The 14,783-nt window shown below is 37.1% G+C and overlaps 1 protein-coding gene across 1 annotated transcript in view; it reads left to right on the top strand.

Moving 5' to 3' along the window:
- TRIP12 (thyroid hormone receptor interactor 12) overlaps positions 1–14,783 on the top strand; it is a 196,259-nt gene that overhangs the window by 160,830 nt on the left and 20,646 nt on the right. Inside the window, exons 29-35 of the mRNA XM_012642477.1 lie at positions 477–604; positions 2,688–2,839; positions 3,494–3,636; positions 4,761–4,917; positions 7,479–7,577; positions 14,019–14,133; positions 14,439–14,648. Coding sequence (XP_012497931.1) covers positions 477–604; positions 2,688–2,839; positions 3,494–3,636; positions 4,761–4,917; positions 7,479–7,577; positions 14,019–14,133; positions 14,439–14,648 — 1,004 coding nt within the window. The remainder of the gene's footprint in view (positions 1–476; positions 605–2,687; positions 2,840–3,493; positions 3,637–4,760; positions 4,918–7,478; positions 7,578–14,018; positions 14,134–14,438; positions 14,649–14,783) is intronic.

The raw sequence follows: 14,783 nt of genomic DNA, 5'->3' as shown, positions 1-14,783 counted from the left end.
TATGTATATGTAGCCTCCTCATTCAGTCTACTAGAAAACATATATTTATGGGCAATAATCAAGGTTTACATTTACTTTTCCAGATTTATTTCAGGTGTTTAAGAAAATGTTTCCGTAAGATGGTATTTCATTAGTTATTAAGAAATTTAGCATCTCTGAATGCTCAGAGGCATTTGGATGCAGCTTCCTTCATTTTCTGTGTCTGCCTACTACTTACATTAGAAGAGAAAGCCATTCTTCCCAGAACTACCTTTGGAGTTCCTTAGGCCTCTCCTGGGAAAGGTGGTCTCTAGGTGTTCTCTTTTAGGAAGAAGTGTCATTGTTAATTCTCTGAATCCAAAATAGGGAGAGAGAGAGAGGATAGACTTAAGAGTTCTTTTGGTGACTGTGTGTGGAGTCTGTGGCTTGGATTTGGCTTTGTAGAATAATTTTTAGTTTTAAAATCTACATTTGGTTTACATACTATGTTATTTTAGGTACAAACCGGTGCGAGAGGATGAGGAAAGTAATAAAGATTGTGTTGGTGGTAAAAGAGGAAGAGCCCAAACAGCTCCAACAAAAACTTCCCCTAGGAATGCAAAAAAACATGATGAGTTATGGCACGGTAAGATGATACATAAAGGGAAAAGTAGATTGTTATCAGGTAGTAGGCTTCCTGTTTTCATGAATTTAATGGAGTGATTTATATCTAACAGTAAATCTTTCAATATAATTTAGAAGCAAATGAAATTACAACAGTCTGATTGCTTTTAATTGAATCCTTGACTTTAATATCTAGAAAACGAAAAATTAATTACCTGCAAAATTTAATTTGGAAAGAAAATTGGGAAAGAATTTATGTTTTCTATTACAGAAGTTTATTTAAGAAAAAGTTGTGTAAATGGACATGACCTGATTTTTACATCATACTAAACAGGCCCTTTGGAGAGGGGACATGGATTTCTCTGCTGAACAGCCATTATTTATGCTCATTCCCAGGCTTGTACCCTGAGGATACTGTTTCCTCATGTTACCACCATTCCAGTATTGTTCTGTTGCCCACTGATTGCCATCTCCACACATTCATCCATCACAAGATTCATAAAAAAGGAGGATCAAATACCCATAATATTCCTTGAACATGTCTCCCACCATTTAATTTTGGTGATAACTTCTTGTCCATAAATTTTTTCAGTTTGAAAGGTGAGCTTTATTCATGGTGTCTACTCCACAGTCTTAGAACTACCTTGAAACAGAATTCTAAAAATTGGGGAAAACTGTTACTCCAATTTTTTAAGAATTCATGTTTTCATGAAGGCTGAAACAAATTTTATTAGTAGAACACATTCAGTAAAGAAGAGACTAAAGGCAGTGGCTGGGCATTGGCAGATTGGCCCTTAATTTTTATTGTCATTCATTACAGTAGTATAATTTAACAATTACAGAAGTTATAAAAAGTGATGCCAGATAATACAGTGACTACAGAATGTAGTAGCCACTTCCCAATTGACTTATTTTCTTTTGCAGTACTTCCTTCCAGCCTAATATTCCTCCCATAGCCCCAGCCCTTTTTATATGGTGGTAACAGTGTCTTAGCATAATGGGGGTGGGCACTCCTGGTCACAGTAATTTTCAAACATTGGTTTCCCTGGTCCACAGAAATTAGAGCATTTTAGCATTTTTTTTTCCCCCATAAAACCAAGTTTGTTTTATTTAAAAGGCTCTTAATTTTTGATTGTCATTTTTCATTTTGGTGTTTAAAAATGCTCTTTCATCAAGTAATAGTGTTGTGATTTTTTTTATTATTATTATTTTACTTGGTAAAAGTAAATGGCAACAATTTCAATCCTTCAGACTGTTTTTAAAAAATGCTATTACTTAATAAAATCTAAAAACAAAGAAATCATAGACCCTGCTTGAAAACTATCACAGTCTACCCAGTCCTAAGGCATGGGTTAAATAACCAAGTGTCTTTATCAAATTTATAATTTGAGGGTTTTCATCTGTCTTATATGACAGGTTTAAATTGGATATGAAAAATCCAGAAAATTTCTGTAACAGTGAACTTAAATTTAAACGGTTAGTTTTTATTCCTCTGGCCATTTGATTGTTAGCTATTGTTTCTGGTATAAGGGAGAAATGCAAATGATTCTGTTTTTCTTCTTCATAATGTTTATTTGGGTATGGGAGGAGAAAGTGTAATTTTCATGAGCCTAGACATTTTATAGATAAAAGGGAAAAATGTCTATGCTATCAATACTCTAAAAAAATACATCAAGCATTAAATGCAACAACTCTGGTTACTGTTTTTGGGGTAAGACACGGGCTCCATTGGCTTAGCCTTTTTAGCTCATCAAAACTAACTTTGGGCCGAGCACGGTGGCTCACACTTGTAATCCCAGCACTCTGGGAGGCCAAGATGGGAGGATTGCTTGAGGGCAGGAGTTCAAGACCAGCCTGAGCGAGAGTGAGACCCCGTCTCTACCAAAAATAGGAAACTTAGCTGGGCGCGGTGACGTGCATCTCTAGACCCAGCTACACAGGGGACTGAGGCAGGAGGATCACTTGAGCCCAGAAGTTTGAGGTTTCAGTGAGCTGTGATGCCGCCCCTGCACTCTAGCCTGAGCAACAGAGTGAGACTCTGTCTCAAAAAAAAAAAAGAACACAAGCAAACAAACAAAAATTTACTTTGATCTTTTGCCCTCTAGATGGAGTATGCCCATCAGTATCAAATCCTTTAGAAGTTTACCTCATTCCCACACCACCTGAAAATATAACCTTTGAAGACCCGTCATTAGATGTGATCCTACTTTTAAGAGTTTTACATGCCATCAGTCGATACTGGTATTACTTGTATGATGTGAGTAATGTTACCCACTTACGAAGTTTTCATGGTCTGCTGTTTATGACATGTTATCTCATAGTGCCTGTTTGATGAATTTCCTGTTGCAATTAGAAACAGAAACAGTGATTCAGCCAATTGCAGGGATCCTAGCCTAGTGAATGTACCATGTACTCATCAGTGGAAACTTTTCTCCCACTTTTTCCCCCTGGCCTACATTCTTAGATTAATTCTCTTGGCAGATTCATAAAATCTTCCCTAGCCATAAATTAATTAAATTAAGCTACAACATGAAAATTGAACATGGATTTATTATAATTAAAATTCTTTCGGTAAGTTTAACCAAAAGTTCATTTACCAAAAATTTATATCAAGTAAAAAATTCGGTGAAAGTTGCTTACTGCCTTTGGAAAGTTATTGGGCTTGCATGAAACATTAGCTGCCACATCAATGATTGAGCCAGCAACAGCAGCCCATGGGGGAAGTAGGGGTTGGGCTGGGGTTTAGCAATATATTTTGAGTTGAGATACACCAATGAAAAGCTATGTACTGTATGTTGGAAACCAGCAGGTGACATCTAGGCACTCTGCATGTATTTAAGGATAAAAGAAGAGATTGTGAATATAATCGTAATGTTTTACTACATGTAGAATTTTTTTTGACATTTTACAGAATGCAATGTGCAAGGAGATTATTCCAACTGGTGAATTTAACAACAGTAAGTTAACAGCAAAAGCAAATAGGCAACTTCAAGATCCTTTAGTAATCATGACAGGAAACATCCCAACATGGCTTACTGAGCTAGGAAAAACCTGGTAAGACAGTTACCTCTGTAATGGTGGCCTTGGGAATGTTATCGGGTTGGTCTTTATATAATTTTGTAACAGGAACGTTATCTTTAAGTGGGCCTTATTAAACCTAATAATTATCAACCTAATTAAATGTTGATTAACACTGTTCTATTTGATCACTGCTTGCTTAATAGTGTAGCTTTAGCATTCAAACAGATTAGATAAGTTGGCTGGTACTAAATCTCCTTGATGGTATGTATCTATATATAAGAAATAGAAAGGTATACAAGGATGTTTGAGGAGAGTTAAATCCTCTGTGGTTGTAAAATTGGTCTCCAAAGGTGTAATTGCTTTATTCTCTGAGCCTCTTTGGGTCAGAGATTCTAGAACTGCACCAGTAAATACAGTAGCCACTGGCCATATCTGGCTTTTTACATTTGAATTAGTTATATATAATTAAGTAAAATTAGAAATTGATTTTTTTCAGTCACATCCTCACGTGACTGCCGTATTGGACAGAACAGATACAGAATGTTCAGGTCATCATAGTAAATGCTGTTGGCAACTTTCTGTCAAGGATTACCAAAATCATACATCAAGAGACAGGAGGGCTTAGGAACCCTGTTCCTACAGGGTTCATTCTTTAAAAATCAATAGCTGCCTTTTAGCAGTTTTGAGTCACTTAGAAATGGCAAAGCTGGGAGGAAAATCATGAAATAGTAAGGCCGTTTCTTGTGTATATGTGGCTTGGGGAGGGGTCACTAAGTTCACTTAGTATGGAGGAGGTTTGGCAGCCTCATGAAGTGGTGGTTATAATTTTACATTAAGCTTTCATTAGTCATGTTATAGTTCCTAACAGGCTTGGAGTAGATTAAAGATCATCTTGGATAGACTTAAGTGTAGGATTTTAAAAGTTAAATTTCAGGTTTTAAATTGAAAGGCTACATAATGCATTATTGCTTGATCACAGAAATTTCATGCAAGAATTATGAAAATTTTTTAAAATTAATTTGCCTAGATCATTTTTATTGGTTTCATTCATAATTATTCTATATCATATCAAAAGTTATTTCTAATAGAGATTTTGATGTTGGTGGTGGTTTCTGATTCTTACTCAGATAATAAATTTGTATTGCATCTTTTTACAGCCCATTTTTCTTTCCTTTTGATACCCGGCAAATGCTTTTTTATGTAACTGCATTTGATCGGGACCGAGCAATGCAAAGATTACTTGATACCAACCCAGAAATCAACCAGTCTGATTCTCAAGATAGCAGAGTTGCACCTAGATTGGATAGAAAAAAAGTAAGTTTCTCCCCAAAATATTTAAATAAACCGAACTTTTCAAATTAATGGGAAAACTAGAAATGTAGTGTACCCCTAAGTATTGGTTGGCCTCTTAGTTTTGGAGACCGTAGTCACAGTCATCTCCTTGTTAGCCATATTTCCCTATCAGTCTTTTGAAACTGGGCTGTGTGTGATTCTTTTTTATCCTCCATTGAGAGTACTTTCTCCCCAGTTTCTGAAATAATTTTTATGATTCTTTTTTCCCCTTATAGTTGCCATAACTCTTGTACCAAGAAAGTATCTTGTCTTATCTTACTGAGACTTCCTTTTCTTTCTAAATTAGGAACTCAAACTATAGCCTCCCTTTTAAAATTGATCCCTAACACAGTAATTAGAATTAGTCAGACCCGTTTTATTCCCTCAACAAATCACTCCAATTAGAAGAGAAAGAAACAAAATCCTTAATGTATTCTGAATCTCTATACCCGTCATCCTCAGTGTTGCATAAACTACAGTTCCCTGAGCCATTTCCCATCTGAGAACCAGTCCTACACTCTGACTTGTACTGTCTTACTCAGGACTTTTCTGTCATCTGCCCCTTTTATTCTGAGGATTTAAGCCTCTCTTCCAAAAGCCTTTATCTCCTTTTAGAGATAAGAGCCATTTAGTTAGTAATGATATAGAAAAGGGAGAGAGTTACATTTATAAGGAGAAGCAAAACAAAACATACAGCAAGTATTGTACTTAAAAACCATGCTATTCTTATCTTCATTTGTCCCACTGGGATTCGATAAACAATGGTGTTGGCATGATTTAGATATCTAGCAGGACATTTATCACCCCCGTGTATCTCATTACTACTACATTATTAAGTATGAAATGTCTGATTTCCTTAAGTACTAAGTTTGTTGATAATTTCTAACATTTCACTCTGACACTTCTTGTATTATTTTTATTGTGAAGGTACATCCTCATTCTTTGAAATGCATTCTTTTGTGATTATCAATTTTTTTTTAGAGCAATTTTTGTAAAACCATGGATAAGTAAAAATTTGTGTTATTTTCAAATATGAGTTCTGTTGTGGAACCAGTACAGTGTAGACAGCTTAAAATATCAGTGGAGTGTTTGGGAAGGATGTAGCTAATGAATGCACAGTACATCAGTGGTTTGAGAAGTTCCATTCTGGTGATTTTAACCTTTAGAATGAGCCACATGGGCAATCTGAGACCAAGGTGGATAATGATGAGCTGAAAGCTATAGTGGAAGCGAATCCATCTCATCCTACACATGAATTAGCAGCAAGGTTTGACATTACTATTCCAACAATATTGGACCATTTGAAACAAATGGGCAAAGTAAGAAAGCTGGGTAGATGGGTTCTGCATGAATTAAAAGAGTGTCAGAAGAGAAATTATCTCAAAGCTTGCCTTTCTTTGCTGTCACAACATAAAGGAGAACGATTTCTATACCATATTGTTACGTGTGATGAAAAATTGATTCTTTTTGACAATTGCAAGCATTCAGCACATGGTTGGATAAAGATGAAGTGCCGAGACACAGTCTGAAACTGAATATTCAGCAAAAAAACCTAATGGTGTCTGGTGGTCCAGTGCTGGAATTATCCACTATAGGTTCATGAAACCTGGCCAGTCAATTACAGCAGATGTCTACTGCAGCCAGTTGGATGAAATCATTAGGATGTTTGTGATTAAACAGCTGAGATTGGTCACTAGAGACAGGCCAGTCCTCTTGAAAGACAACGCTCAACCACATGTCTCACAAACAGTGCTGCTCAAACTATAGAGACTAGACTTGGGAACTCTCTGTCATCCACTGTATTCACTAGCCCTTGCACCACCTGACTACCACTTCTTCCAGGCTTTGGACCACTTCTTGCAAGGAAAAATACTCAATTATCAACAAGCTGTGGAAAACACTGTTTGCGATTACATTGCCACTGGCTCCTCCAGGCTTCTTTACTGCTGGCATAAACAATCTACCATTGAGATGGCAAAACTGTGTTGATAGGTTAGGTGCATATTTTGATTATTTGTACTACTTCTTGTTTGAGATATAATAAACTAAACTGTTGATTCAAAATCAGACACTTCATATTTAATGACCTGATAAGGTTCCGTAGTAGTGCTTGTAGAATGTCGGCAGGTCAGAGCCAATAGGTTTCCAGCTCACCTGTCTCACTCGCCATCTCCATACCTATTTCTCCATCATCTAACTACAAATGTACACAGGGAGGTTTCATGAAACTGCAGCCTTGAGCTACATTGATGTTTGGCAAAGTTACAAAGGTCTTTCTTCTCCAACTTGACTTTTCTAAACCTCCCATGACCTCAAAATAAATTAATAATTACTCTTGCATCTAGCTTTCCTTCATATAGGTCAGGTTGATGTTGATGTTCGTAGCAGTGCAGCTGCTGCTTAACGTTTTCTGAGGTATGCGTTTGAAGAAATAATTTGCTAATAATTTAATTGACTTTTTTGCATTTCAAAAAATGCCACCTGTTTATTAAAGTGTAATATAAGTAAAGCATAGTTTCCTCACATTTGTGCTTTCTTTGTAGCGTACTGTGAACAGAGAGGAGCTGCTGAAGCAAGCCGAGTCTGTAATGCAGGACCTTGGCAGCTCACGGGCCATGTTAGAAATCCAGTATGAAAATGAGGTGAGCTTCCAAGTCTGGTGATGGCATTTAGCCTGACTTGTGCTCTTCATAAAGTGTCGTTTGAGTTTATTGCTGCTGTGAAATTCTGAAAGACAATTGGCAATTTAGCTAAAAACTAAGATTTGCTCTATTTTTTCTTGAATGATTTGTTCTTAGTTCTCCATTTTTCAAAAGTTTGACTATAATAAAAGATAAGTTTATTCCTGGCATAAAAGCATATTTTTGTTTAAGTATGTCTTTAAGTTGATAAAGTGAGAGGATAATTTAAAGAGCTAATAGCTTTCAAAATGTTTGGACTGCCTTTTTTTAAAAAAAAAATCAGGTTTACTGAGATAAAACTTATAAATAATAAACTGTATACTTTAAAAATCTACAGTTCTGAGAGTTGGCAGATGTATACAGTTGAAACCACTACCCCATCAAGATAAAGAACAGTCCCATCACCACCACAAGTTTCCCTCAGACCACTTTGCAACCATTCATCTCTCCAGCCTCCATCCCCAGCCCCTGGCAACCGTTGATCTGTTTCCTTTCTCTATAGTTTGATATTTTTTACACTATCATAATGAATGAACTCATGCCATATGTAGCCATTTGTCAATCTTCTTTCACTTAACGTCATGCTTTTTGAGATTCATCCATGTTGTTGATTACTGGGTGGTATTCCATTTTATGGATGCAACATAATATGTTTACCAGTTGATGCACATTTGGGTTGTTTCCAGATTTTGACTATTTTGAGTAACACTGCCATATGCATTTGTATTCACGTCTTTGTGTAGACAGACGTATGTTTTTATTTCTCTTTTGGCAAATACTTCAGCATCGAATTGCTGAGTCATTTGGTAAGATATGTTTTAACTTTATAAGAAATACCAAGCTGTTTTCTGAAGTGGCTGTCACGTTTTACATTCCCACCAGTAATGTATGTATGTATGTGAGTTCTAGTTGCTTCAAGTGCTCACCAATACTTGGTGTTGGAAGTTTTTTAAATTTTAGTTATTCTTATGGGTTTATAGTGGTATCTATTGTAGTTTTAATTTGCATTTCCCTGGTGACTAGTGATAATCATTTTTTCATTGCTTATTGACCATTCACATATCTTTTGAGAAGTATCTAAGAATTTTGCCCACTTTTTTTGGCTATTTTCTTCCAGTTTGTGGAATATCTTATTCATTTCCTTGTAAAATGTCTTTGGAAGAGCTGAAGTTTTAAATTTTGATAAAATCCAGTTTTATCAGTTTTTTTTTCTCGTTTGTGTTTTTTTGCACCCTAAGAAATCTTCCGCTAAACCATGGATCTCAAAGATTCTTTTCTATGTGTTGTCCTAGAAGTTGTACAGTTTTACCTCTTAGTCTGTGATCACTTTTAAGTTAATTTTTAAATATGGCATCAATTAAGGGTTGCAGTTCTTTTGCTTTTTTAAAAAAAGATCGGCCATTCAGTTTTTCTAGTACCATTGTTGAACAACAAACCATTCTTTCCTCTGTCGAATTTACTTTGTCCCCTTTGTTGGAAATCAGTTGACTATGATGTTTGGGCCTCTTTCAAGATTTTTCTATTCTGTTCTTCATAGTAAGTTTTAATCAAATAGTGTGAATCTTCTAGCTTTGTTTTTCTTTTTCAAAGTTGTTTTTGCTTATTCTCAACTTGTATTTCATGTAAATTTTAGAATCAGCTTGATCAGTTTGAAGAGAATTGACATGTTTATGGTATTACATCTTCTGATCCATGAACGTAGTGTAGCTGTCCACTTGGTAGGTCTTTAATTTTTCTCAGTATTGTTGCTTAATTTAGGTCTTTAGGCCTTTCTTGCACATTACATTTCTCCCCAAATATTTTGTTTGTTTTTTGATGGTGTTAAAAATGGTACTCAATTTTCAGTTTGTTGTTGGTTTATAGAAATACAGTTGGTTTTTGTATATTAATTTGTTTTCTGTGACCTTCATAAACTTAATTATTAGTTAACTTCTTTAATAAATCATTTAGGCTTATTGTATACCCATGGCTTGGGAAACTTTTCTGTAAGAAGTACCAAATAATAAAGGCTGTGTGAGTCCAGCAGCCTCCATAACTACTCAATTTTGCCTTTATAGCATGAAAGTGGCAATAGACAACATATAAATGAATGATGGCTATGTTCCAACAAAACTTTATAGTCACTGAAGTTTGAAGTTCATTTAATTTTCACGCATCGAGAAATAATATTCAGGATTTTTTCAACCATTTAAAAATGTAAAAAGTATTCATAGCTTTCAGACAGTACAAAAACAATGGCTAGCACTGTGGTTTGGCCCACCAGTTGTAGCTTGCTGACCTGTGTTGTAGATAGCAAGTAAAGACAGTTTTGTTTTATTGAGTCTCTTGGGAATACTTTCCCTCTTCCTCTTGCCTAGGTGTTTTTTTTTTTTTTTTTTTAAAGACAGAACTCAGAGAGTTTTTGGACTTCTCTGAACCTCTTACGTACTTAAAATTTCCAAACCTTCCATTATACCAATTATTTACTTATAATAGCCAACTGCTCTCCCCCTCAGTTTTCTTATCTGTAAAATGTGGGTAATAGTAGTGCAAGCTCATAGCTGTGATGGAGTTCATGTATGTGGAGAGGTAGAGCAGTGCCTGGCTTGTGGTAACCACTGTATAGATTTAGCAGTTTAATCTGTAATATTATCTGTAACTATACAAGTAATTTTAATCATGACTTAATTTGCATTCATTTTTTAAAGTATTTTCTCCTTTTTAAGACTTTCAAAAAGCTAACTGAAGAGTATTTACTCACCAAAATTTAAGTTTTAAGTTGTGTGCTGGGAGGTAAAAGGCATGCTAGGGATCCAAGTTAGAGCATAGTTCCCGCACTCAAAACGATTACCAGCATAGCTGGGGAGACACAGGATGAAAGTACCAAAGGGTTTGGCAAGTAACGTGGTATAAGTACCACGTGAATGAGGCTTTCCTCAAAGTGTGTGGGGAAGGCCTTGTGGAGAAGTAAGCTCTTGAGTTAGACCTTAGTGGAAGAGAAGGGGAGGGTTGAAGGACCATTTTCCGGCAGGAGCTGGGGATTGAGCCAAGCATAGGGCTTGGTGGTGAGTGTCAGAAGAGAGTGCCACTCTGGAAGTGCTGGGAGAGAGGGTAGAGAGAGAGAGGAGTCCAGATGGGGGTGGAGGCCCTTGCCTGCTGGGTTAAGAAACTTGGATCTTGTTTTGAATTCACTCTGATCATGCCTGTTGTTCAGAGTATACTGCTCTTAGATATTTATGTATCCAAGTTTCTTACTCATAAGACTGCAAGACCTTTGCTTGTTAAAGCACACCACACATCGTGGTGTGCTTTCTCTCTTTAACTATGCTTTTTATTTTTTTACTTCAACATCTTTTTCTCTTGCCAGGAATATCCCTTCCTCTCTAATACTTTATGGTTCTGTTAAAATTGCATCTTACATGAAACCTAAATAAGCTCAGATTGGCTTCACACTGACTGTTCTAAGTACCAGGATTGGATTGCTGATGCACAAATCAAGATTTTATGATCTTCCTTGATGGGTCTTACCTGTTGACTCGGAGAAACATTTCAGGAGCTGGCTTCACTGTGCGAGGGAGGGGTAGCGTCTCCCACTCCCCACGCCCCAAGTACTGGCTTTATAGATACATAGTTTCAGGTGGTGAATCAGATTCAACTTTCCAAGTCAGCTAATGGCCATTAGGAAAAATTTCTAGCTGGCTTAGAAGAATCCCAGTCAAAAAGTCAGATCAAAGTGGGCTCCATCTTGAATTGACATGATTGGTTTAATTCTTCCCTTGGCTAACCAATCTATGGGATCAGAAAGCCATCCAGGCCTGAGGGATTAGGGCTAAAAATGACCCAGTCCCCTTTGGGATGGTGCAAGGTCAGGAACATGGACTGTAGAGCCTGGCTTTTCCCTACGTACTTGCTGTGTGATGTTGGGCAATGTCCTCATCTCAGCTGAGGCCTCATCATGTCATGTTGTTAGAATGATTAAGTGAGCTGAAGTGTGTGAAGCACTTAGAATATTACCAGTCACATAAGTGCTGGTAAATGCAGGTGTTAACTTTGAAAGAAAAAGACTTCATTTTAAGGCAAGTTGTCAGACTTTTTTGTTTTTCTGTTTTTGTTTCTAGACTTTTATGCTTTTCTTTCCTTTACAAACAGAAACAAAGCAAAACCAAAATCGTTACCTTTTTAATGGTGTGGTTGGGTAAAATGAAGATCCCTGGATAGATCAGGTTGGTCTGCAGGGAAATGCTGGCCAGCTCCAGGTTAGGGCTTGTATTGTCAGAGCAAATGTGACCTGGGCCTTCCACCTGCCACAGACTCAAAGAGGAAAGTGCTTTTAGTTACACCGTGTGATTTAATATTTTAAGTTAAGCCTGTTTTACTTTTAGAAATAACAATATTTGGACGAAGGAAGTAGACTAATTTGGATCTGTGACTTCTGTTTAGCCTGGGATAATTTTATGCCAAAAGGAGAATTAACTGGATTTAAAGCACCATCTGGTGGACACCAGATGTTACTGCAGGGTTTTCTTTGTTTCTCTTTTCTTTTCCTCTCGCTTTTCTCCTCCAGTGCACAAGATTCAGTGTATAAAAGAATATACAAAGTTCCCCCCATTGTGGAGCTTATCTTTTAGTTTGGGAAGGCTGATACACACTTGTATACACATATGTTAGACTGTGTGGTAAAGAAAAGCAAAGCACAATAAGAGGGTGGAGTATGTTGGGAAAGGGTAGGGTGCTCAGAGGGACATTTGAGTAGAGGTGAGTCATTGCTATCTGGGAGAAGAGTATATCTAGCAAAAGAACAGCGAGGGAGCATTCCTGGCCTATTGGAGGATGAATGTGGCTTGAGCATAGTGAGCCAAGGGCAGGGCAGTCAAGGTCAGAGGTGGGGGGCAGGAAGGGACCTGTAGGACATGCAGACCATGATAAGAACTGGAGCTTTGCTTTGAGTAAGGTGGGAAACTTTTGGAGGGTGCAAAGGGATGACATGAACTTGTGTTTCATTAATATAAGGCTCACTCTTGCTACCATGAGAATGGAATGTAAGATGTTGGGGAGCTAGTACAGAGACCATCTATGAGGATGTAGCAGTAGTGGTCTTTAAGAGAGGATGGTGGCTGGGTAAAGTTGGTAATTAGTTTAGAACATATTTTGAAGATAGTGCTTATGGTATTTACTGATGGATTGAATTGTGGGGAGTTAGAGAAGGGACAGGATGGTTCTAAGGTTTTTGTTGGAGCATTCATTTCGGGGTGAATAGTGATTCTGTTTCCCGATGTGGAATTCTAATAGAAGGATGGGGGTTAATCAAGAAAGTGCCATCAGGTCTAAACAAATCTCTGTGTTGAAAGTCAGAGTTAAACATTTGGTGGATTACATCTAATCTTTTAAGCTAGTGTGGGTCATTTTTTAAAGTAATTGTTAAAATGGTAAAGTAATGTCCTTTATTTACAAGTAATTTATTATATAAATGAAATATAGCTTTCTTGACAGGATTTACCATTAGATTTAGCCTATTAACTATAATATGAATTGTCTGAGCTGGTAGGACATGAAGCAATGCCTAGGCTGTGAACACCATCCCATTCGTGGTTCATATCACACATCTCATGGAGGAGTGGTTCTCCAGTCACCTTTGGAGCTTGTTTAGTAGTAACAGTGCCAAGACCATAGAGTAGACGTACCAGGTCAGACTCTTCAGGACATGGCTGCCCCATGTGTGCATGTTGATAAAGCTCCCGGGGATTCCACTGCACTATGGGGCTTCAGAAGCATTGGTATCCTGTGTGAGGCTGTTAACCCTGTGGGTTCTGGTGTGGATTAAGACCTTCCCTTACTTACATTTTACTCAACAGACCTCTGTTAAATGGCTAGGTGTACCAGGCACTATAGTGGACGCAAGGTAACTAAAATAGTTATCCGCTTGTGAAATACACAAGTATATAATGAAATTGTGGTCAAGTAATGTAATAAGTACTTAAATAGCTGAAGTATATTGTAAGTCCTAAGAAAAAGGAAGCAAATTAACTATTTGGGCAGATACGGAAGGTGACATATTTGCACTGGTTTGGGGTAACAGTTCACCGAAGAGAAAAAGGGGAAAAGGATCCATTTGCAAACAGTGCTGTCTTGTTCTCTGAAGGAAAGATATATAGCCACAACAGTAATATTATCAGTGTACAAGCTTAAACCATTCAATTAAAATGTTGGCACCATAGGGAATAGGAAATAATAAAGGATTGCTAAGTTCTTATTCCAGGTGACCAGGATCGAATGAATAAATCCAATCAGGACATTTGGGAAAATGATCTTGAAAGCATGCTGGTGAACAGTTGCTGTTCTTGTCCACATTGCCAAGAGGTCAGCAGGTAAAAAAGCACCACAATTTCTAAAATTTGAAATTGTTCTACTTGTGTTCTTCTGTAGGTTGGTACAGGTCTTGGGCCTACACTGGAGTTTTATGCACTTGTATCTCAGGAACTACAGAGAGCTGACTTGGGTCTCTGGAGAGGTGAAGAAATAACTCTTAGCAATCCAAAAGGTAATGTTAACCTGTGATTTAGTCCGTCAATTGGTGTTACTCGGATCAGGTAATAGACTCTTAGAATTCATTAAATATGTTTAATTTCTAATGGAGGACCATGCTTTCTGACCTTCATTTCTTTTAGCCTCTGATTTCTCATTTATCAAAAGGGGAAGCCCTTCAAGCTCTGGAGGACTTCATTTGGTGATCTGCTCTCTAATTTTCAGAATACTGAATTTCTTAAATGTTCTTAGTGTCCAGATTTTGTTTTGTTTTGTTTTTAGAAATACCATCTAAAGATTGGTGAACTGCTTATTTTACAGGAAACCAAGAAGGGACCAAGTATATTCAAAACCTCCAGGGCCTGTTTGCGCTTCCCTTTGGTAGGACAGCTAAGCCAGCTCATATCGCAAAGGTTAAGATGAAGTTTCGCTTCTTAGGAAAATTAATGGCCAAGGCTATCATGGATTTCAGATTGGTAAGTTTAAGATGGTTTGCTTTTCTACAATTTTGTTGTATAATATTCTGTGAAAGTATGTCAATCCCCTGCACTTTAATGCTATATTTTAGAGCAGTGCTTCTCAAACTTTAACATGCATATGAATTATTTGGGGATTTTGTTTAAAATGCCAGTTCTGATTCAGTAGGACAGGGGCGAGACTGTCCTT

Source organism: Propithecus coquereli, unplaced genomic scaffold, assembly GCF_000956105.1.
Source record: "Propithecus coquereli isolate 6110/MARCELLA unplaced genomic scaffold, Pcoq_1.0 Scaffold18, whole genome shotgun sequence".
Lineage (NCBI taxonomy): Eukaryota > Metazoa > Chordata > Mammalia > Primates > Indriidae > Propithecus > Propithecus coquereli.
The sequence above is the reverse complement of the archived record's forward strand: the minus strand, read 5'-3'. Positions and strand labels throughout refer to the sequence as shown.